Source organism: Lonchura striata, chromosome Z (assembly GCF_046129695.1).
Source record: "Lonchura striata isolate bLonStr1 chromosome Z, bLonStr1.mat, whole genome shotgun sequence".
Taxonomy (NCBI): Eukaryota; Metazoa; Chordata; class Aves; order Passeriformes; family Estrildidae; genus Lonchura; species Lonchura striata.
The window spans coordinates 85,878,999-85,903,114 of record NC_134642.1 but is presented as its reverse complement, the minus strand read 5'-3'; the positions used below and the strand labels follow the sequence as shown (position 1 = coordinate 85,903,114).

Here is a 24,116-nt window from a genome sequence, read left to right as displayed (position 1 = left end):
ACAAATCCTATTAAATTACTTTATTCTTCATTAAATGTATACATTTGTTATCGCTCAGGTGTTTTAAGAGTTATGAATATGACTTTAAGAAAAAAACCAAGTTGTTTTGCACCCACGGCCAAAAAAATATAATGCCATGGTTATCCTAGGTTGACTTGTACCATGAAACCTAATTAAATTTTAGGGTTTATTTTCCAAGATTATTACTATATGTAATACAATTATGTATTTTTATTTATCAGGCTTTTCCCTTTAAAACTTACTGGTAATGTTTTGCCTATGTACTCACTGCTTCATCAGTAAAACTTAAAATTCTTTTCTGCGGGAATTAATCTGTATAAATTACTGTTACAATCTGTATAATTACTGTTGGCTTGTTAGGCCCAGACCAAACCCTGTAAATAAATTAAATTCAGATTTATTTCTAGGCACACAGGCAGAGGATAGTGGACAGGAGTGTGTGTCACAGAAAGTTTATCAGCTTATCTGGTGGAACATCCACTGCCTCCGATTCTGTGCAAGGGCAGAAATCTGAATAAAGCAAATTAAGTAATGGAGCCCATTTTCCTTTTACATCTGACAGTAAAAGGAAGGTCACTTTGGCAGCGGTGTCCATTTCAGTTAGGCTTCCATTTGTTGTGTTGATTGGCATAGCTGGGCAGAGGAACCTCTTTTCCAGCTTAAAACAGGAGAGATATGCCATTACCTTTGTTAAGGCTTTTTTTTTTTTTTTTTTTTTTTTTTTTTTTTTTCTGGATGTTAGTTACAATTTTTTTATATGTTACAGCCTTTAAATTTTTAGGAAGAGATTGATTCTGTTGAGTTGTGCATGTCGAGACCACGGGAACGGTCCTGGCAGTGTTTTGCAATGCAGATTGTGAATTCTCCTTTGAGTTTCTTGGGGTCTGATTTTCCCTGCCTCTTCCTCAGGTAGACATTTTATAGTCAGGCACACAAACAAGCAAGGAATGTTTTCTTTGTGAGGCTGAAGGAGACTCAGGGAGTCTCACATCTGCTGGCATCCAAACAACTGGGCACCTCGAGCCCTTCTGGTGCTTTCAGACACCCTGATGTGAATGTCCCTCTGCTGATAAAGATACCATAACCACAAAATCACACAACAGCTGAAGCTGGAAGGGACTTTGGAAATTACCCATTCCAGTCTCAAAGCAGCACCAGCTGGAGGAGGTTGGTTTCTGCCATGCCCAGTCAGTATTTTGTTTCCAAGGACAGGGACTCCACACCCTCCCTAAATGAACAATCTCTTCCAGTGTTTAACCCTCTGAGCAGTAAAAACAAACAAAAAAAGAGTAAAAGAGCCCAAAAACCTCCAGCATGGGGAAAGCCAGGCTGAGTTGGTAAATCAGACAGTTCAGTGCAGACTTCTGAATGCTTGGGTTTGTTTATAAATGCAGCCTTTTTTATTCTTTGGATTGAGCAAAGGCTGAGAGGGCGACTGTTGAAGCATTGGAGCGCTGAACGTGCTTAGGCTTATGGCTGGATAGAAATTCATGGGATTACACTATTGTCCAAACTATACTGTTAGTGAATGTTTAAAATTAGCTTCACTTGCTCATTGCATCTGTACATTGGCCAGTTGTGATCATTTTTTTTCCCTTAAGAGGAAATCTGTGGTAGAGCCAGTGCCCAATTTTGTTAACCACTAAAGCCTGATGAGAATGCCCAAGGTCCTTTCTTGGTGTCAGCCACGCTGAATGTGTAGGAGATATGTTCCTCTCTGCAGATTTGAAAGAGAGAAAATGCAGTCTCTGTTTTCTGCTTTTAGAGAGAGGTTTGCTCTCTTTTACCTTATTAAACAGTATTTCAGCTCTGTGCAAGAGCATTGCTTAAACTCAGCCCATTATGGAAGAACAGAGCATGTTAGTCCTGAAAACATTCTAATGAAAATAAAAATAAATAAATAAACCAAAGTTACCTGTAAACTTCCATAAGCACATCATATTTGTAGGTACTACTACCCTACAAAACAAAACAGAAACAAAATTTACAGATTGAATATTGCTACCCTAAATGTGTAGATGTAATTTTAGGACTAAAAATACCCTGGGAATTTTGTCTGGGAGTGGTTTTGGATGTGCTGGCCTTGCAGTGTGGCTTGAGGGACAGTCAGTGTAACATGGGAAAGTCACTGTTCAACATGTGGAAATCATCTCCTCCCTGTCTTACAGCTGAGGCAGGTTGGCTGTTTGTCCAGGGGAAATGCACAACAGCCAATAAATATTTATGGGTTTGGGTCAGAAAGTAAGTGAATCTGAAATGTTCCAAATTCCTTTGCAAAATTCTGGAGCCTAACTCCACTGTTCTGTTTTGGTGACGCAACTTGTCTTACACACTTCCAGCCTGAATGTGAAGTGTCTGTCAGAGAACACTGTTCTCTGGCAAATTTCCTGCTGTGTATTTTTCCATGTCAGTAAAAGTTTGCATATTAATAACTTAAGGCTACTTAAATATATAGAGAGAGCTAAGTGTAGGAAAAATGTACATAAATAGCACCTTTCTCAGTTACTGCAGTTTCTTTGTTTGTTAATTTAAGATTGTGTACGTGAACTTTGAAAAAGATAATCTGTTGGAACTCAAAACATCCCTCAGACATTTTCAGAGGTTCCAGGCTCTGGTTGGAAGTGTTTGAGACCCTGGTGGGCAGCTGGAAACAACTATTATTTTAGGTTTGAGCCATAAAATGATTTGCCAACTTTGATGGTAGAACAAAGAGTCACAAATGTTTAGATATTATATTAGAAGTAGTTACAAAGTAAAGAGAAAAAAATTTTAATATTATACAAGGAAATTTTAACACCTATACAAAAAAATTTTTACTTTATACATAAAAATCAAAAATTTTAAAATAAAAAAATGTAAGCCAGTCCTATTTCTCCTCTTTCTTCTTCCTTACCTCCATATTCTTAATAATATTAACACTTATAAATTAATTTAAAATAAAAAAACACCATTTAATATAAATAATAAATACTTAAAAATTATAAACACGTATCACATAATATAAAAATAAATATATAAATATTTAAATAATATATATTATATAAATATAATATATAAATATTTAAATAATATATATTATATAAATATAAATATATATTTATTATTTAAATATAAATATAAAAATAACAACCTTAGACAGAAAGAAATAAAAAAAAAAACAACAAACATAAAAAGTATCAAAGGTGTGTCTCTACCTAAGCTACTAACCAAACCACAATAGCCAAAAAAACCAATCTTTTAAATAGCTTACAATAAACTGCCTTAAAACCAAACAACAAGAAGCTACGAAGTTTTCTTTAAAAGCACAAGTTAAAAAAAAAATCTTTAAGCCAGACCGGGGTTCCAACAATAATCCTTTTGACAGCACAAGGTAAAAATTGCTAATCTAGTATTCATGGATAATTCTGTCAGGCTGGCACTGTGTGAGGATGCCACCACTACTCTGAGTTTTGATGCAGCTGTGCCATTTCATATCTGGAAGGGGCAGGTCAAAGCCTTCTCCTGCTGCTTGTTCTGCGGTGCAGCTCCCTGTGCATCATCGGTTTCTTGGTGCTTTTGTGACCTTGCTCCTGTCAGGGAGCTCAGTCAGCTGCCTCCAGACCTATTTTCCTGCTGGTTTAGCTGTGTGAGTACCTGATGCTGGAACAAGGCATGGCTGGAGCTGGTCTCAAGGTAATAGTGAGGCGAGATGTGTGGGAAGCAGGCTCGGAGGTCTCTTGGCTGCCCTGTCTGCCAACAGCAAATTGTATGGTAGAAATCTGTTTAATCTACAGAGGAGTTGCACTCCCTCACCAAATTTAACTCCTGCTCCAAATTTGGAGGCGACACACACGGTGGGATCAATCTGGAGAAGCTGGTCACAGACGGAGATGTGAAACAGCAGAGAAGCAGAGCTGTCCCCAGCTCTGCAGAGCAAAATTCAGGCTTATGTAAGCAGGTTCAATTTAGTTCGGGAGTGTTTTACTGGTAGCACATTTCAGATGAGCTGTGGAGTACTGACAATTATGCAGCTTCGTTTCACACGGGCATGCACACAGACTCCTTTCCATCAAAAATAACTTTTCCATGTTCTTTCCATTCTGTATCCCTTCAGTTTGTGTCTTTTGCAAGTGTAGTGGCTGTCAGAGTGGTGTTTGCTGTTAAGCCACATTTTCTGATCAATGGCCTCTTAGTGTGCTTAATTGCCTAATCAGCCCTGGATCTAATCCTGCCATGCACACAAGTGTTAGTCTAGACTGTACTTGAGTCTATTTATGATAACAAAAAAAGGGAACTTGTGCAGTAAAAAAGGGATTTACTTGTGCTTAAGAGACGCTGATACTCATTGATACTGGAATGAAGAGTTGTGTTAATTAATGTAATAGTATCCAGTGAATTAACTTGAGTACTGCCTACTAAATATTACTGTCAAACATTAAATTTTGCACCTTCATTACCAGGTTCCCTTATCCAGGTCCCCTCAGTTGAGAGGGGAAAGCTGAGTAAAGTTCGGCTGGGCTCATTGTCTTTGAAGAAAGAAGGAGAAAGACAATGCTTCTTGTTTACAAAACACTTCCTAATTTGTACGAGAAGTTCAGGAGGAAAACTGCATCTTCTTAAGGTATGGGCTTGATATTATGATTTAATTTTCAAAATGAAAACACATCTTTGGTGAACTGACAGCATTTTGCTGTTTTATGAGCATTGCATTAGTGGTTATAAACAAAAGTGGGGTGGTGCACAATGTTTAAGTGCTTTGTCTTTTCATTGCAAATAATAGCATTCAGCCAATTTTCTTTTATTGGACCCAGTTAATTCTGGTAAACTGAGGATTAGAAACAAGGCATTGATGTATCTATTTGTTTGAAGTAGTGAATAAATTCAGTGTGTATAGCACTGAATTTAATTCTGTTTTCAGTGCATAAATCAGCCAGTACAACCCTGCTGAATTGCCAAAGAACATTTTCCAGAGCTCTAATAAAATTAATTTCCAAAGTCAATTCAGTTTTCCTGAACAGCATGTTCTCTTAAAATAAAATGTCATCTAAGAACAATCTCGTTATATTTGTTGAGAATCAGTCTTTCATAGTGCTGGCTAGTGGGTAAAGAGATGTTGGTAGTTCATGGAGTGGGTTATGTTGAATAACCAAATTTTAGTTTGGCATACCAAGAGGTTATTAAGGGTGATGTGCTTTCCCACTTTGCACCTCTTATGTAATTCAAGTGCTTATGCAAAACAAATAGCGTCTAACGGAACCTTTAAAAAACCTCGTGTGTATTTCACTTAAATTGAAAATACGAAATTCTAGTTCACTTTTTTGGAACTCGCAAACAAGTCTGTGTTTGGCATAAATTAAAGTGTGGTAAAAGTGAAAGAAGTTTTGTGCATTGCACTATTGATCTGCTGGATTAAGAAAGCCATTATATTTAATCAGTTTGGGTTTAGTTCTTTAGGGAAAAAATGTGCATCATGAAATTGATGTATTTCCGTAGAGCTCTGAGTAATGTGAAATGTTATAGTCAGGCCTGTCAACATTTAAAAAAACCCATGACAAATGGGAATAAATAACATTTGTGTGAAATGTGCTTTGTTTCCACAGACAGGAGGTGTTCTGTCTCTGATGGAGTGCACACTGGTCGAGGAGACAGAAGCCAGTGATGATGATTGTAAGTTAAATTCAGCTGTCAGTAGTAAGTACAGTTTCTAGTTTCCTAAAATTAGTACCCTGTTTTATTTTTTAATTAGAGCAAATAGATATCTTGTTGTGAAACCAGTAGAATACAGTGTAAAACTGACCCAGTAGAATCGCTGTTCCAATAATGGACATGCTGGCTTGGATGGGGCACTGTTTTTTTGTACTTGTTCCTGCTGTTAACACCCCTGACTGGATTTTCAGGAGGGTTGGCTGGAGAAATGTGACAACTTATTTGCTGGCTTTTGTATTCAGGTTCACCCAGAGCATCTCAGGAAATAAAATTAAAAAAAAAAAAAATTAAAATTAAAAAAAAAAAAGAAAAAAAGCCTTAAATAAGCAGTAGATAATTAGCTTTCTGAAATAGACAGGAGCTGAATGATTTGGAAGAATTAATGGGAAGTTTTTTGTCTTGGACTCCCCACAAATTTGGACTGTGAGCTTGTTCTAATGGAATTATGAAATATGGCCTCAGTCTGGTTTTATTGTTACTCCTTTTGTCTTCCATCCTGCAGTTTGTCAAGTTTTGCACTTGAATTATGAAAGTAGTTTTACTAATTTGAGTGATACTTGTGGTATGGTGAGGATGTATTATCATACAATTGTTACAAGAAACTTTATCTTGAAGAGCAAATCCCAGTATTTTTGTACTTGGCATATGTGAATAACCAAATGAATTGCTGGATACTTAATTGGCTTTGCCCTTTATCAGAAAGATGTTTTATAGCATTTCCATTGTGAATGAAATTGCTGTTTTCTTCATCTTACGCTGTGACATTTCATGGTGTGACTTTTTTCCTCCCCCTCTGGCTGTAAAGCAAAAGGCTCTGGACAGGTGTTTGGACACCTGGATTTCAAGCTGGTAGTGGAGCCCACGGATGCTCCTCCTTTCACTGTTGTCCTTTTGGCCCCGTCACGGCAGGAGAAAGCTGCGTGGACAAGTGACATCAGCCAGGTACCCCAGGGCTTTTCTGTCTTGCTGTGGAAAGCCAGGTGTGTGCTGAGGAAGGCAGGAGCATCCCCTGAAATGGAAAATGTAAACCCCCTACTCGGAATTGTTGTAATTTTGGAATTTAGGGGCTCTCAGGCAAAGATACGGGAATAGGAATAACAGTTCTTTATTAGAAAATTAAAAATACAAATGCAATAATACAAAATAAAGCAATGGCAGAGTGAGAGCAGCCCTGTCCCCTGTGTGTCAGGGAGTGGCTCAGCCCCATCCCAGGGGGGCTCAGCCCTCCTGCAGTGCCAGCTGTGCTTCTGCTGGAGCAGGATCCTGCCCAAGGGGGGAGTTTTCCTTGGAGCTCCAGGGCTGGGGGAGATGGGCCTGGGCTCCTCTGGGAATGCAGGGGGAAGGAAGCTGCTCCTCTGGGAATGCAGGGGGAAGGAAGCTGCTCCTCTGGGAATGCAGGGGGAAGGAAGCTGCTCCTCTGGGAATGCAGGGGGAAGGAAGCTGCTCCTCTGGGAATGCAGGGGGAAGGAAGCTGCTCCTCTGGGAATGCAGGGGGCAAAGGCTGCTGTGCTGTTCCCAGGTCAGATTGTATCCAGGTAGGAATGTTTGGCTCCTCCCCTGGGCAGGGCATTTCCCCATGGATGATGGAATTTTCTCAGCCATGCAGGGACACTCAGTGGCCATGGACAGGAGATAATTAATAATTGATAGTCCATTACCAGCAGAGATCTCCTGGAGGGGAGATGGATTGTAGAAGAGATAAATATAAACTGCCCAATGAACACAAGATACCTGCCCCAACTCTCACAGATGGGGACAGAATACACACCCTCCTTTCCAACCTGAGACCTTTTCTCACCTGGTTTTGGTGACGTCTTCCTTCACTCTGTGCTTCTGGAAACCAGCCTGATTAGGGGTGCTGGACACCTTTGGTTTGCTGTGTTATGTGTGAAAAACTATCAGTGCTGCCTGTTCTTGAAATTCTTGAGGCACCAGGGAAGTGTGTTTCTCAAAAACAGAGATGGGGTATAAATTTAAAAATTGTCCAGAGACAAACATAGCGGTAAGCTTCTGTATGTCTAAGGAGACCTATCTAGACACATATGTTGATTTAAGAAGAAGGACAGTACTTTATTCAGGGTTATTCATGATTTTCATGCAGATCAAAAACCACCTGAGAGTCCTAGTGTGAAAACAATACCATATCATGTCAACAATGAAGTAAGAAATTGGGATAAACTCCTTTTTCCACCAAAAATACTAACAAACTATTATAAATAATTGCTGAGCATTCTGACAGTGTGCAGGATCTGTCTATGTTGTGAATGAGCAAAAAGGGTATTTAATTTTTTTTAAATTTCAGTGATAAGTTGTTGGGTTTTTTTAAAATTAAAAACATAATAGACAAACTTTGTCGTAATCTATTTGTGGAAAGAAGTTGAATGCAATCAAAAAAACTCCCTGAACTTCCAGCTAACCATAGCTAAATCAAGGCTATTTGTGTTTTGTTTACACACACAAACAAGAACATATATCTCTCAGAGTTCTGAATTCAGGTCCTATCCTCTATTAATTTAGAGAGAAATAGCTGATTAGAAGAATATCAGCATAGATTGTCATGCATTTCCAAAGCTGCTATCATTGCTGGCAACAACTCCAGATGAATCATCATCATAATGAGGAGAAATTGCTTAAAAAATAAGAATTCTGACTTACTTTTTGCTGGATTAACATTTTTGAAAGAATAAAAATAGGCAAATAAAAATCTCAAAATACCGGATGGACTACAACTTGCTGTCTTACAGACAGACCTGGTTGAAGAATTTTTTACAAAACAGATTTTCAGGGAATTATACTGTTCCATTGACATGTAAAATTATTGGAGCTATTTGCTGCCACGGAAAAAACATTTAATAATGCTACTGCATTCATTCTTGCCTAAATTATAATAATTTTAAAAGTTGTCTGATACCATGATTGGTGCTAAGGGCTTCCTTGAAATATTTCAAGGTCAAATAGGGAAAATATGAGTACTTCTATTAAATGTGTTTCTCACTGCTTTTAGGTAATGACTTGAGAAAATCATACTGTGAATTACTGCAGCTGCACTTTCCAAATAATCTTAAAATCCTGAATTGAGACTGCATAAAACTGCATAGGTGATATTTTAAATTTATAGCTATACATATAATCTAAACCTGAAGAGGCCTGTGATTATCAGGTTTGAGCAATCCAATATCAACCATAGCTCTGCTGTGAAGTGTTCCAGAGCCTGAAGTCTGCCTGTATTCTTGAAGTCAATATAAATGTGTGTGATAATTTCTGAAACTCCTTTATACTGATGTAAGGAGATTCTCCATATATATGTATAAGTTCATATATATATATATATATATATATATATATGTCTGGTAACAGGTCCAGTTCCTTCCCCAGCTCCCCTCCCTTCTTTGGGCTCATCTGAGCTACATAAAAGTGCACACCAAAGTCCATAATTCCCAGCCCAAAACATTTATTACAAGAGTTTGCAGAGAGCAGCTTGGACAGCTTCCTCACAGCTGCATTTCACAAGGAGCACCACTTGAATTTGTTTTTACAAATGTGTTTCTGGAAGGTTTTTATATTCCCTACTAGTCTTTTGCACAGAGTAAAGGTTTAGGTTTTACTGTACCTCTTGGTGTATAAACCATGCAGGCTTTCTTGTGGTTCTTGTGGTTTTGATTTCTCAAGCTTATACTCTTTGAGGAAATAGTAGAAATAATGAGTTTTATTCCCTTTCAAAGGAGCTTCAAAGGAAATATCACTTCCAACTCAAAATACTTAATCATGTAAGAAAAGGCTGTTGAATGGAATACCCTGAGAGGGAAAGGCTAGAGAAGCATGTCAACTGCAATTCTTGCATCACTGCTTTCCATTGTAAAAAATACCTTGTCTTAATCAGCACATACCCTGCAAAAGCTGTGCTTTGAGCTTATAGGGATGTGGAAAGTGTTGTGATTTTAACAGTTTTCAATGTTTATTTTTCGCAGTGCATTGATAATATAAGGTGCAATGGATTAATGACAATAGTGTTTGAAGAAAACTCCAAAGTCACAGTGCCACACATGATCAAGTAAGTGCAACAGAGAACAAAATAGATTGTTGTGTTCCTTCAATAAAAAATTTAACAAGAGAAAGTGTATCTTTAGAAAATGCAGACCTTTAAGGTTTTTTTTCACCTATTTTGGTTGAGTGGAACAGATTCTATATCCCAAAACATATATTTTCAAATCCTTTTTTGGAATTGTAGGGATCACTCAGAGTGGTGAACTCTCAATTCACATGCTGGATCACAACTCAGGTTTTTCTGGGTTGTGAGTAGTTGGCTTCACTTATGCCTGAGATGAATGATTTTGTTCTCAGCTTTTCCTTGTCATCTCATAATTTTGTTGGAGATTTTTACAATGTCTTCAGAATTTATGTGGCTGCAGAAAAGTACTGTTTTCAAAGGTATTTTGTTATATTAGCCAAAGTTTTTGTTCTCTGTATTTCTGTTAAAAAATTATTTTCTCTCATTATTTTAATTGATCCCATCAAAGTAGCATCACTGTTAATAGGGCTGCTTCCCTTACCTTTTTATTCTCTCAATTTTTTATTGTAATAAGTGGTTTTTTGTTTCCAGTGAGATATTCTCAGTATATTATTTCAGATTTTTAACATAGTTTGAATCTTCTGCATACCTCAGTTTACCTGAGTTTTACTTATTAGAATCCATAGAATCCAATGAATATATGGAATGTAAGTGAATGAAACATGAGATAGACATAAAACTATTTCCTTTCTCACTATTATGCCACATCTCTTGGTTTCTCAAATGCCTCTTCTGTAGTTTCTTCTCTTTGTACTTAGAAATGGAAGAGAGAAAGCATCTGGGAATGCACTGTTGGGGCATAAACCTTTGATCCCTGGAAATAAGGCATTTTATTGTCTGCAGCTTTATTCCAGGAACTCCCCCGTGTGTAAAAACTCCTGTCACCTGCTGAGTTTTAAAAGTACATTTGTCCCCTTTCAAAGTACAGCAGGACCTCAGTCCCCCTGCCAACAGAAAGGAATATTAATTCTGAAGAACATACAGAACATGCATCACAACAGACACAAATTTGGTGTTCTCCTTAAATTTTACTTGCCTGATTTGCAGCACAGTTTGACTTCCAGAGTTAGATGTCATTGGATGGTATAAACAAAAAATTGCCACTATTCAGAGAGCCTCATTTAAGAAACACGATTTTTTTTATTGCTGTTTCTTTTATGTAACACAGTGTAGAATTTTGTGAATAATCTGATCTTTCTTCTGAGAAAATCCACTAATTTATAACAAGAAGATGGGGTGTATTGAAAGATGCTTTACTTAGTACTCATCCTGTTTATTTGCAAACTAAAAAAAACAGAATTTGAGTGGAACCCCCCTTATGGGTAGGGCTATGTAAATTATTCTTTTTTTTTTTTATGTTCAAGTAGAAATTGATTGTTTTTTGGTTTAGGTTTTTTCACTAAAATAAAGATTTTTCTTGGTTTCTGCTTTGAAATTAGTGGTGTTTTGTGCTGTTCCCTCTTCCTTCTCTTAAAACAAAAAGTAATTCTTGGAGCTGAAGGCAGGTGTTAATTTTAGTTTGTAGGTAAGCCTTAAACCAAGCTAAGGGGTTAATGTTCAGAATCCATTACTTTATTTTAGATACAGCTTGATCGTAGCAGAAAACAGTGCAAACAATTATCCATACTGAGATTTTAGTAATATTGACCTATGGGCCACAATAGCCTGAAAGAGACAGGAGGGGACAATTCTGCCACTTGCTCCATTTCAGAAATGTAAGCATGATTAACAGTTTCGTAGGCTTTGAAGAATAAAGCCTTTGCCAAAACCAAAATTTAAATTCCCTTAGTTATGGAAGCAGTTGTCACCACAAATTAACATTTTCCTGCATTGATGAAACACAACAGTGAGTAAATATTTGCTGCCTTTATGTTGATAGGAACAGCTAAAGGGGAACCATTCCTCTGATGCCTTGAGAGTCTGCCTAGAATAAAGGCTAGACAGAGTTACAGGAGTAAAGTAGGGATTTATTAAAGATCCTGCAAAGGATGCACCTGGGGCAGCACAACAGCCTGGCCGTGGCTCCACCCAAGATGGACTCTGAGTCAGGGGTTTTCACACTTTTATAAGTTTTGGTCCATTTCTATATTAGGGTTAATTGTCCAGCTCCAGCTCCAGGTGATGCAGTCACACCCTCCCAGGTTGCTCCCCTCCATTCCCTGCTGTTTGCACTTTTTGGGCCTTTTGGGCCTTTTTGTTGTTTGCACCTTTTGGGCCTGAAGCTACAGCAGTATCCTTGGTTCTGGGGCTGGAAAAGGATTGTTCTGTGTGACTGAGCTGTGAGGAGAGCTGCTGACAGTTTTTATGGAGTTCAGCGTTATATAATAACATATTACAGAGCCTGGAAAATACGAAAGCTGCAAATTGAGCCATCACCTTAGCCGTGACCATCACTCATTGGTAAAGTGTTTCAAATTTAACTTTGGTGTAGATCCGACGCCCGTCTTCACAGGGATGACGTCGATATTTGCTTCAGCAAAACGCTGAATTCCTGCAAAGTGCCCCAGATCCGCTACGCCAGCGTGGAGCGCCTGTTGGAGCGGCTGACGGACCTGCGCTTCCTGAGCATCGACTTCCTCAACACCTTCCTGCACACCTACCGCATCTTCACCACCGCCGCCGTGGTCCTGGAGAAGCTCTCCGACATCTACAGGCGTCCCTTCACCTCCATTCCTGTCAGGTGAGCCCTGTGTGCCTCCCTGGGCCCTGCTCATACCACGGCCTCGGTCGTTGTTCGTCTCGTGCGCGTTTTTCTCATCGTTTTCTGCTTGTAAATGATCTAAGAGAAAGGTTCTTGGTGTGTACACAGGACGCCAGTTTCATGGAGGGTTTGTCTCAGCTATATGCCCAAGCTTTGAGGACTAGCTGTCACACAGATTGTGCAGTGCCGTGTTTGCTCAAAATGGAAGCGTTTTCACTTAAATCTATTCCGTGTTTGCTACCGTGCTCTCTTTCTGTGTTTCTGCCTTTCAGGTCTTTGGAGCTGTTCTTTGCCACCAGTCAGAACAGCAGAGGGGAGTACCTGGCTGACGGGAAGTCGCCACACCTGTGCCGCAAGTTCTCCTCTCCTCCTCCCCTCTCGCTCTCCAGGACCTCCTCGCCCGCCAGGACCCGCAAGCTGTCGCTGACCTCCTCGCTGAACTCCAGGGTGGGCGCCCTCGACCTCTCGGCCTCGTCCATGGCCAGCAGCCCAACCTCGGCCCACAGCCCGGCCACGTCCCCGCCGCCCACGGGCGGCCGGGCGCCGCTGGACCTGAGCCGCGGGCTGTCGTCCCCCGAGCAGAGCCCCGGCTCGGCCGAGGACAGCCTGGAGAACCCGCGCCTGGACCTCTGCAACAAGCTGAGGAGGAGCATCCGCAGAGGTACTCCACAGCCACGGCGTGCTGCCTGCTGCCAGAGCCCGTGGGCTTTGGGTCACCCCTGCCCTCTGACCAGGCCTGTCCTGAGCTGGCCAGCACCCCAAAACCCACCCTGGGTCTCAAGTTCCTTGGGAACGGCTGATTCGGTCTATTAGAGAATGAATTTAACAAGAGAAAGCGTAACTTTAGAAAATGCAGACCTTTAATTTTTTTTTCACCTATTTTGGTTGAGTGGAACAGATTCTATATCCCAAAACATATATTTTCAAATCCCCTTTTTGGGATTGTAGGGATCGCTCAGAGTGGTGAACTCTCAATTCACATGCTGGATCACAACTCAGGTTTTTCTGGGTTGTAAGTAGTTGGCTTCACTTATGCCTCAGATGAATGATTTTGTTCTCAGCTTTTCCTTGTCATCTCATAATTTTGTTGGAGATTTTTACAATGTCTTCAGAATTTATGTGGTTGCAGAAAAGTACTGTTTTCAAAGGTATTTTGTTATATTAGCCAAAGTTTTTGTTCTCTGTATTTCTGTTAAAAAATTATTTTCTCTCATTATTTTAATTGATCCCATCAGAGTAGCATCACTGTTAATAAGGCTGCTTCCCTTACCTTTTTATTCTCTCAATTTTTTATTGTAATAAGTGGTTTTTTGTTTCCAGTGAGATATTTTCAGTATATTAATAACAGCTGATTCTGTCTATTAGAGAATGAATTATTTATTTAATAGACAGAAAACTAACAGGCATAAGATATAGACAAACTAGCACTACACAGGAATAAGGACAAAAAGAAAACTACTAACAGCACGAGGTTAAAGGCACGTGTTGATGTTATAGCTAGTGAAGAAATGATACAGCTTAGGATTCAGTGGATCTTGCCATCCAGTTGTTGGTGGGGCACACACTGAGATCCTTTCCCTCAATCCCAGGGAAGCATCTGTGGAATCTGTGTCCAGGGAAAAGTCTCAAACACTTTCAGGGTGTGGGAGGCTTCTGCCTCTGTGGTGACTCGTGTGTGTTTGACAGTTTGTGGAACAGTCAAGAGTATTTCATTTATCTCTTCCCACATCTGCTCTCCGGGCTGAGCTGTTGGTCTGAGCTGGGGTCTGAGCCCTTCTGGGGCTGGGGATGACCCCTTTGGGCCCTTCAGGCTGTCCTTGATACCTGCACCCAGTCGTGGCACAGAGGGGAGGACAGTCCTGCCACACTGCTGCTCCTCTGGTCCAGGTTCTGATGTGCTCTCTGTTCCAGCCCTTTGTCCCTCCCAGGAACAGCAGCTTGGCAAAGTCACAGGAGCACAGGATGGTCTGGGTGGGAAGGCACCTTAAATAATTTCATCTTGTCCCAACCCACAGCACCTTGTCTGTTTTCACTTGAGTGCAGCGTAAGGAGAAAAGGCAGAAGAGAGTATTTGATAGTTGTGTTTGCTGAGGTGAGAGTTTTTTGAGTTGCACCATGTACTGCAGGAAGTGAAATACTAAGTTATAAAGAAAGAACTAACAGTTTTAGCACGTTTTTATAGAAGGCTGATTTTCCAGGGAGATTCCACCACTAATCCAAATAAATAATGCCTGTGATGTGCTGAGTACATCGGTGACATTTGTACCAGGTGGTGTGAATGTCACCTGGCTATCCCTCCAGAAGACACAAGTCTAAAACAGATTAATTGCTCCTGAGCAAATGCCTGTTTCCTCTAGGGATTCTTTCTTGGAACAGGTTTTATTTCCAGAGGGCTGAAGCTGGTTGATAAAAGCCTCAGTGTGGGAGCATTGTAGTTACAGATGGCAAAGCAAGGAAGCAGCTCCAGTCTCATAGGAAACAGAAGTGGACATTATTTCTCCTTTGGGGACAGGTGAATGATCTTCTTAATTGGAATAGAAGTTTGCAGTAATAATTTTTTAACTGCTGTTACACCCAATAGAAAATGATGCAATTTAAAAATGATTTTTTTTTTAATTCCTAAAATTAACATTTAGAAATGGTTGTTCATGGCCTGGCTTACAGTCTTGAGGAGTTTGATCTGTAAATCTGAGCAAAATGTAGCTCAATTTTAGTTGGTTGTACTATAATAACAAAAATTAAAGAGAGGAAAGAAGAAAAATTTAGCCAAATACAAAGTGAGGGAAGTGTGATTAAAAAGTTGTCTGCTCCCTACTGATGAAGTAGCAGTGCCCTGATAATAAATTAGATGTTTCATTGTGCCAAGGCATTGTTTTTACAGAATGCTGCCTATTGTTTAGCAAAAAAATCCTTTTTAACCAGGAAGTTATCCACTGCAGCATTCTATCAGTCTGCCTGTCAGGAGCAGGGGCTGGTGTCATCAAAATAATGTTGGGTTTTGGACCATGGAATGGTCTATACAACATCTGATCTGCTGGCACCTGATGGGATGCACCTCTCAGAGGGGAAGAAGGTTTCTAGCCTAGGAACTAGGAGGATTCATCTAGTTTGTAAGGGGGAAGGGACAAAATCAGGTAGTGAGAGGCAGTGGGGTGATGCACCAAAACTTGAGGAACTGAGTGCTGGTGGGAGGTGCTGGCTGCCACAGACCAGAGCTGAAGTGTTTCTGTTCCAGCACAGCATGGAGAACAAACAAGAGGAGCCCAGTCCCTCTGATTTGACATCAGCAGTATCAGAGAAACCTTACTGAGATGAGCCCTGTAACTGAAGTGCCCTGTTGGACAGTTACAGACTGGAACAGGCAGGGCAGGTGAGGCAGAGGAAGGCACTGGAGGTAACAAGGGTTGGAATGTAGGGAGGTCACAGCTGGCAGTGGCACAATTGAGAGCCTCTGGGTAGAAATCAAGGGGCAATGAAAGGATGCAGATTTTTCTGTGGGAGTCTGATATAGATCTGGCCCAGACTGTTGCCTCTTTTTCCAACCTGGAAATTAAACTTGAGATACTTTTAGTAAGAATGTAATATAAGAGTGGAATTTTATTTGAAGGGCTTTATAGGCAGTTATGGAAAGATGTGCACAAAAGCCTACTCCCACTCCCCCATTCCCACCTTTTTTATGTGTTAGGAAATATGGATAATTGATAAAAACCACCAATTAGGAGGAGAAATGATGATGCAATTCTCTCCCAGGTTAAGTCCATTCTCTGGAGTCCAAGATGACTAAAACGCTGGATGACAGCTTCATACACAAGTACTAGGAGAGCTGACTAGGAAAGATGCCCTCCTTGATTTATTGCTTGTTAACAGAGAGGGTCTGAATTACATGATTGGTGGCTATCTTGCTACAGCAGTCACAGAGTGATTGAGTTTGAAGTCTCTGTTGCTAGAAGTGCCAGAAAATTTTCACCCTTAGACATAAGTAGATCAGACTTTAGGCTGCTCAGGGAAATAGTGATCAAGATCCCTGGGAAAATTCTTTAATGTGGGTCACTTTTTAGGTTCACCTCCTATGGGCACAGGAAGTGGCAATTCCAAAATGTTGAATTCTGTCAAACAGTGCAGATGAGACAGAAGGCTGGCTTGGCTGAACAGGGATCTTCTTTTGGAGGTAAAGCAGAAAAGGAAGGTGTATGCCCAGCAGGAGAAGGTTGGGTGACATGGCAGAACCACAGAGATGTTGCTCTGCAGGGAGAAAATTTTTACATCCAAAGCATAGGTGGAGTTGAAACTTGCCAGAGGTGTGGGGGATGATAAAAAGAGGTTTTTAAAATACATTGGCAAAAAACAGTGCAGAAATTACATTGGCCTATTGCAGAATGAGGGTGGTCACCTCATAAATAGAGAGTTTGACAAGACAGGGATATTTATTGTTTTCCTAACCTCTCTTCAGCATGGGCTAAGGGAGTCCCAGTGCTCTCAACTGAATGACCATGGCTTGAGAATGATAAACTCCCAGTTGATCTTGAAGTTGTAGGGATCTGATCCATCTGAGACTACTGAAAGAGGTGGCTGATGTCATGATGAGGCTTCTCTCGATATTTGAACAGTCTTGGAAATCTGGAGAGGTCCCAGTTGAGTGGATGCTGGTTAACATTGTCCCAGTTTTTAAAAAGCACAGGAAGGGTGACCCTGGGAACTACAGGCCAATCAGTCTCCCACTTCAGCACCTGGTAAAGTCATGGAGAAAATGACCCTGGGAGGTATTGGAGAACACCTTGAGGCAGCATGTTACAGAAAAATGGACAAGACCTTGCTAAGAGCAGTGCAGCACTGAGCAGCAGCCACTCCCCAGTCAGCTGTAGCATGAGGAGCTGTCTCTTCAAAAATATTGTGCATGCTGGGCACAGAAAAGGCTCCTGTTCCCAGCCTGTATTGTACATGTGTGCTCACAGGTTCTCCCAGAACAAACAAACATAGGATAATCATTCCCCCAAAGTTATCAACATACGTTCCTTCCCTTTTCACATGATTTTGTCTGTCTCAGGGGTCTGTACAGTGGTCTCTGGTGGTTGTAGGCCCTGAAGTGATACTTAACCATCCCGTGAGTTCAGTGTTACTTTCCCAAATATGGAGCCGAGTTAGCACAACCAGTGTTATTCATTATTTTGGAGATGGAAGTGTATTCTGCTCCTCTTCTTGGTCGATGTTTAGCGTGATCCCCATTATGCAGTTCCACAGGCCAGTGATTTCACAAAATAATCATTGTCTCTCCCTGCCAGCTGAGCAAACAGGTAGTAATTAATCTGGCAACAATAGGTCAGCGCAGCTTCACGATGGGGAGGTCCTGCTGGTCACACCTGAGCTCCTTCTGTGACAGGGTGACAACCTGGGTGACCCAGGAGAGGCACTGATGTGATATCCTGGGCTTCCTCAAAGCTTTGGGTACAGTCTCTCCCAGGATCCATCTGGACAAGCTGTCCAGCCCACAGGTGGATAAAAACACCGTGGGCAATGGGCTCATGGGGTGGGCACAGAGGGTGCCAGCAGGCTGGCACTGGTCACTGCTGGGGTTCCAGGGCTCCCTCCTCACCCCTGTGCTCTTCAGCATCTTCGTGAGCAGCATGGACACAGCACTCTGAGGAGTACTGAGTGAGTTTGCTGCTGACACCAAATCGGGAGGAGCTGTCAGCTCCCCCGAGGGCACAGAGACCCTGCAGAGGGAGCTCAGCAGATGTGGGGTGGGATTTTGGGGATTCCCCAGGTGTGTCGGGTTTAACAAGGGATTCTGCACCTGGGACGGGCCCCCCTGGCTGCGTGGATGCACTGGGGACAAGGGGCTGGAGAGCAGCTGTGGGATGGGGCTCGGGGTCCTGCTCCATGTGCACTTTGAGTGAGTGGTGGTCCAGAGCCAGGAGGGACATCCCTGTCCTGGGGGCACCAGGCCCAGCATCACTCGCTGGTGCTGCCTCACCTGGAGTCCTGGGGACAGTTTTGGGCACCATCATAGCAGAAGGAGCTGAAGCTGTTAGAGAGTGTCTGAAAGAGAGACCTGGGGATGGAGAAGGGTCTGGAGGAGCAGCTGAGGGTGCTTGGTGTGTTCAGCTGGAGCAGAGGAGGTGAGGGCAGAACTCACCAGGGGCTGCAGCTCCCATCTCTGCTCCCCGTGATGGGGTCAGGAGCTGGGCCAGGGTGATCCTGTGGGTCCCTTACAGCTCAGGAGGTTCTGTGATTCTGTGATCTTTGCTCACGCTTTATGCTGTCAAAAACACTGGTTAGCTGTTGTGCACAATCATGTATATTATATATACAGTATGCTGGATGTCTTTACATCAATTGCACAACAGACTATGTATCTAAATATAAATATATATAATATTTTATATATTTTATATTTATTTAAAAAGTCTATATATAAATAAATAAATAATAAAATAGTCTCTATAAATATATAAAAATAAAGTCTATATAGTCTATATAGTATATAAAAATATATCTATATAAATTAATATAAAAACGTCCATATATCTATATATGGATGTTTTTACATTAATGCACAACAGACTATGTATTTAAATATAAATACATATAATATTTTTTATATTTTATATATATAAATAAAGTCTATATATAAATAATAAAATAGTCTCTATAAATATATAAAAATAAATTTCTATATAAACATATGGTCTATATATTATAAAGATATCTATAAATTTATATATAAACATATATAGTTTATATATTATGTATAAATATATATATAAATAGTCTTAATTATTTACATGAACATATATATATATCAAAAATAGAGTTTTTTTCTATGCAAAGTTGAGCACATTCTTCTTGTGCAGTACTTTAGCCACATTCAGACCAGTGTGATGATAGCACAGCATATCCCAAAATACAGGCCATGCACTGGAGTTAATCACAGACAGGTCACTGCTGCCTTAGCTGTAACATATTTTCTGCCTTGCAGAGTGAACTGGTAAAGAGCAGGTTGTTCTGCCCAAGTGTAGGCAGTGGGCAGTGCTGGGGGTTATTCACATTTCTCACTGTGGTCTGTCAGAGGTGGAAGCGTTACCTGGGCAGCACGAGGAACATTTGGACATGGCCAGGGGCACATAAAAATGCTAAATTGCTGTCAGTGCAGTCCCCTGCCCCTTTGGGCATCTCCTGCTGAACAGCTTGCTCTCAGCCTGTAGGAATTTGCAGGTGGGGAGCTCTGTCCTGCAGCAGAGATTCCTTTTGTTGCCCAAGTGCATGCAGAGTGTTGGTGAAGATGAGCAAGTTTAAAAATAAATCTCATAAGGGGGGGTGGAAATAGGTAGTCCTGTTGCTCTGATACTGCCAGAGTTCCAAAAATCCAGCTCTGGCTTACTTTAAGTCCAGCTCAACTGCACAAATTCTGTTTTCCAGGACACATTATTATGATAATTGCTGTTCTCTATGACTGTTGTCCATATACAGGCTGGGATTTTCACCTTTTTTCCCTACCTTCAAAGTTGTTTGCTTTCAGAGTTTTTGTTTTCCAAAGTTTTTGTTTATATTTAGCCTTACATACACAATGCTTGTGCTGCAGGCAGAGCTGTCATTCACATCAAACACAGGATGTATTTTGTCAGCTTGTTTTCCCTCATTTTGGAAGTAGTGTTTATCCCATTCCTTTTTTTATTCTTCTGTTAAAAGAGTTCTATCATGGACTAGTCTGCTCTCCAGTGCTGTTTAGCAATTTCATTGGACAGATTTTGATTACACTTTGTTATTCAACAAGGATTGTTTTCCCTAGGTCACAGAACACCAGTGAGTTCAAGTACCCTTATTATGTGTGCATGTCACTGCACATCCTCCTGATTAAAAGTTTAGTTTTATCCAACACATTTTACAACTGACAAGTTGCTGGTTTTCACCAAGTTCTTTATTTATGAGCTTTTGTGTCATTGGTACAAGACTTTCCCTCTCCTTTAACTCCATCCAGAGGATAATTACTGCTGAGTTAATGACAGAATCTCATGGCGAGTTACAGGCGCGGAGCTGTTTGAAACAGCTGTAAACCAAGCGATGCGTGCTCGCCAGCACTGACATTTGTTCTCTTTTAAAGCAGCAGTTCTGGAGACTGTGTCGGTGGACAGGACCATTCCTGAGAGCTCCTCAGTGGTGGTGGACGCTGCAGAGCTGTCCCCGTGCAGGTCCCCTTCGACGCCGCGCCACCTCCGCTACCGGCAGCCGGGAGGTGAGGGCTGGGCTGGCTCTGCCAGCCCCGCACAGCAGAGTGTGATCTCTGTGGTCTCTGCAGGACAGCAGAGAGCAGTGGTAACGTTTGAGCTACGGGACACCTGTTTCTCAGGTGTTAAAAAATAAAGGAGCCATTAAAATGTGAAGTGCGCCTGTTAAATTTGAGCCGCAGTAATGAGGCGTGGAAGCATGCTGAGACTTGAGTGTGATTCAGTGTTCTGAAATAGCTCAGGCAGGATGTGCCCAAGTTCAGCTAATACTGAATCAGTCCCGTTCTCACAGAACTCTCAAGACTCTGACATATTTTTTTCAGCTGATGAGGGGACGTATTTTGGGCACCATCTGTAATCATGGAACGCACAACACCCATTGTTGTCAATGGGGAGGGACTGCGTCTGTTTCTTTGTGTAACACTGAACATTTACAGATGGTCTCACATTATTCATTCCAAAATTTGAAAAGGCTGCTCAATTGAAGAGGAAGAAGAGAGCTGGAGCTCCTCAAATAACTCGCACGTGGCTCTTTGAAACCATTAGCAGGGCTGTGAGCTGCGCCCATGAAGACTTAAAATGCTGCCAGGTCCTGCAGGTCAGATTCCTGGGCAGGTTTCCATGCCTGGGACTAAAACAGAAGCAGAGCAGAGCCTTCTCACCTGTTGCCAGGACACTTTAGATTCAAACCAATAGTACTTTTATGTGATTGGGCACATTTGTGGCAAGAAGGCAACATCTGGGAGCTGGAAACTGTGGGCAGTGTCATATTATCTGAGTCCTAGTAAGAGACAAGGTTCACTGCACTCCCTGTAGAGAAAACTTGATAAAACCTGCAAAACTGTTCATCCTGGGCAGTGACCAGGGCAAATGTGTCAATCTACTTATCAAGAAGATGGTGAATATGCTTAGTTTTCTGACATAATTTTTTGTTTAGGTTAATTTTCTATGCCATTGTTTTTTCTTTATCTCTTTTTTCCCCCCCTCCAATTTGGTTAATATCTTAGATGTTAATGTTTCAGATGTTTTTTCTGTAGCAACATTAATTATACTAGTGTGGAATTATAAGCCATAAATACGATTACCATACTTCTGCTGTCTTTCACAGAAAATCATCTGGCAGTTTTAATAAATACAGCATCCACAGAGTTACAAACATTTCTGAAGATTCTAAGTCTTGTTGCTGGTCGTTAAAAGTTTGCAGAAGGTAATTTTTTCCCATCCTTCCCCTTTACAGTGCAGACTGCTGACAACAGCCACTGCTCCGTGTCTCCTGCTTCTGCGTTTGCCATTGCCACAGCTGCAGCTGGGCACGGGAGCCCACCAGGTGAGGGAGTGGGCTGGGCAGGCAGGTGACACCGGTACTGGGTATTTTTAAGGCCTTTTCCAACCCTATTGGTTGATTTCTTAATACTTCTAACCCAGCCTATTACTGGAAGATTAATATTTGACATGAATGTCATCTGCGAAGCATCCAGATAATATCTTTCTTGTTTGTTTTTTTTTCCATTCACTTACAATTTAAGATTTTATCTTTTAAAATGAGGTTTTCTACGTCCAAAGGTGGTATGCAGTTTTACTTGTTGTGAGTGTATACTGTATTTTTCTTGCAAAGCAATTACTGACTGAAGGTATTTACTGCAACTGAAATATTTGATTTAAATTTTGAATGTGCTGCTTATCTTGCTGTGTACCCTTTGACATATTAGTATCTTCCACTAACAGAATCATCTCATAGGTTATGTTGCAAATAAACAACAATTTTTTTTAAATCTACAAAATCAATTTTCCTTTGGCTTGACAAATCACAGTTAATTTTGATTATGTGTGACAAAGCACAATCCAGCTGTAAACTCACACTTTCCTCTTTCCCACTGGAATGTCAAGAAATTGCTTTGAAGATCCCAGTCTCAGAATCACCTGTGAAAATCTGTATAAGGCAGTAAATGATCCCTTTGGATCTCAGTGGATTTTGTATCCACTGTTCCCTAGAGCTCTGGTCCTTGGTGGGTGAGAAGACATGAGGAGAAAATAATTTCTCCATGAGCATGGATCACTGCTCCTCTCAGTCTTGTGTACTTAGATTACAAGACAGTCATGTTCAGTGCTAGAAGCTTTATCAGAGAGTCATTTAGGCTGGAAAATCCCTCCCAGATCATCAGGTCCAGCCTGTGCCTGCTCCCCGCCTTGTCCCCAGCCCAGAGCTCCGAGTGCACCTCCGGAATTGCTGGGACACCTCCAGGGATGGGCACTCCAACCCTCCCTGGGCACCTCCAGGCTGAGCTCCCTTTCCATGGGGAAATTCCTGCTGGTTCCACCCTGAGCTGCCCTGGGGCCGTTCCCTCTGCTCCTGTCCCTGTTCCTGGAGCAGAGCCTGACCCCCCGGCTGTCCCCTCCTGTCAGGAGCTGTGCAGAGCTCAAGGTCCTCCCGAGCCTCCTTTTCTCCAGGCTGAGCCCCTTCCCAGCTCCCTCATCCCCTCCTGGGCTCCATTCCCTTCCCAGCTCCCTCATCTCCTCCTGGATCCTGTCCTTGTTGACCCTCACAGCCATGGCCATGGGCAGTGGTCCAGCCTGTCCGGAGCCCTCTGCAGAGCCCTCCTGCCCTCCAGCAGATCCACGCTGTACCACCCTGGTGTCACCCATGGACCTACTGCCAGGACCTTCGGTCCCCTGGGCCAGGTTCTGAACAGGATGGCCCAGCTCTGCTCCCTGGGGACACTGCTGGTGACCAGACACCAGCTGGGTCATCCCTGTCCCAGCACTGTTCCCACTGTCCCAGCACTGTCCCCACTGCCCCCAGTGGGTCAGCATTGTCCCAGTACTGTTCCCCACTGTCCGCACTGTCCCCAGTAGGTCACCACAGACCTCCCACTGTACCAGTACTGTCCCCATGGCCTCCAACAGATCATCACTGTCCCCAGTGGGTCAGCACTGTCCCAGCACTGTCCCCACTCTCCCAGTACTCTCCCCAGTGGGTCAGCACTGTTTCAGCACTGTCCCCACTGTCCCCATTAGGTCAGCACTGTCCCCACTGTCCCAATACTGTCCTCAATGGGTCAGCATTGTCCCAGCACTGTCCCCACTCTCCCAGTACTCTCCCCAGTTGGTCAGCACTGTCCCAGTACTGTACTCACTGTCCCCAGTGGGTCAGCACTGTCTCAGCACTGTCCCCACTGTCCCCAGTAGGTCAGCACTGTTCCCATTGTCCCAGTGCTGTCCCCAGTGGGTCAGCACTGTCTCAGCAATGTCCCCACTGTCCCCAGTAGGTCAGCATTGTCCCCATTGTCCCAATGCTGTCCCCAATGGGTCAGCACTGTCCCAGAACTGTTCCCCACTGTCCCAGCACTCTCTCCACTGTCCCCAATGGGTCAGCACTGTCCCCAATAGGTCAGCACTGTCCCCATTGTCCCAATACTGT

General features: G+C 42.0%; 1 protein-coding gene across 1 annotated transcript in view; it reads left to right on the top strand.

Moving 5' to 3' along the window:
• RASGRF2 (Ras protein specific guanine nucleotide releasing factor 2) overlaps positions 1-24,116 on the top strand; it is a 100,401-nt gene that overhangs the window by 59,618 nt on the left and 16,667 nt on the right. Inside the window, exons 10-17 of the mRNA XM_077790451.1 lie at positions 4,461-4,621; positions 5,601-5,667; positions 6,512-6,648; positions 9,675-9,757; positions 12,207-12,455; positions 12,749-13,137; positions 20,575-20,706; positions 21,936-22,025. Of these exons, the coding sequence (XP_077646577.1) occupies positions 4,461-4,621; positions 5,601-5,667; positions 6,512-6,648; positions 9,675-9,757; positions 12,207-12,455; positions 12,749-13,137; positions 20,575-20,706; positions 21,936-22,025 (1,308 nt within the window). The remainder of the gene's footprint in view (positions 1-4,460; positions 4,622-5,600; positions 5,668-6,511; positions 6,649-9,674; positions 9,758-12,206; positions 12,456-12,748; positions 13,138-20,574; positions 20,707-21,935; positions 22,026-24,116) is intronic.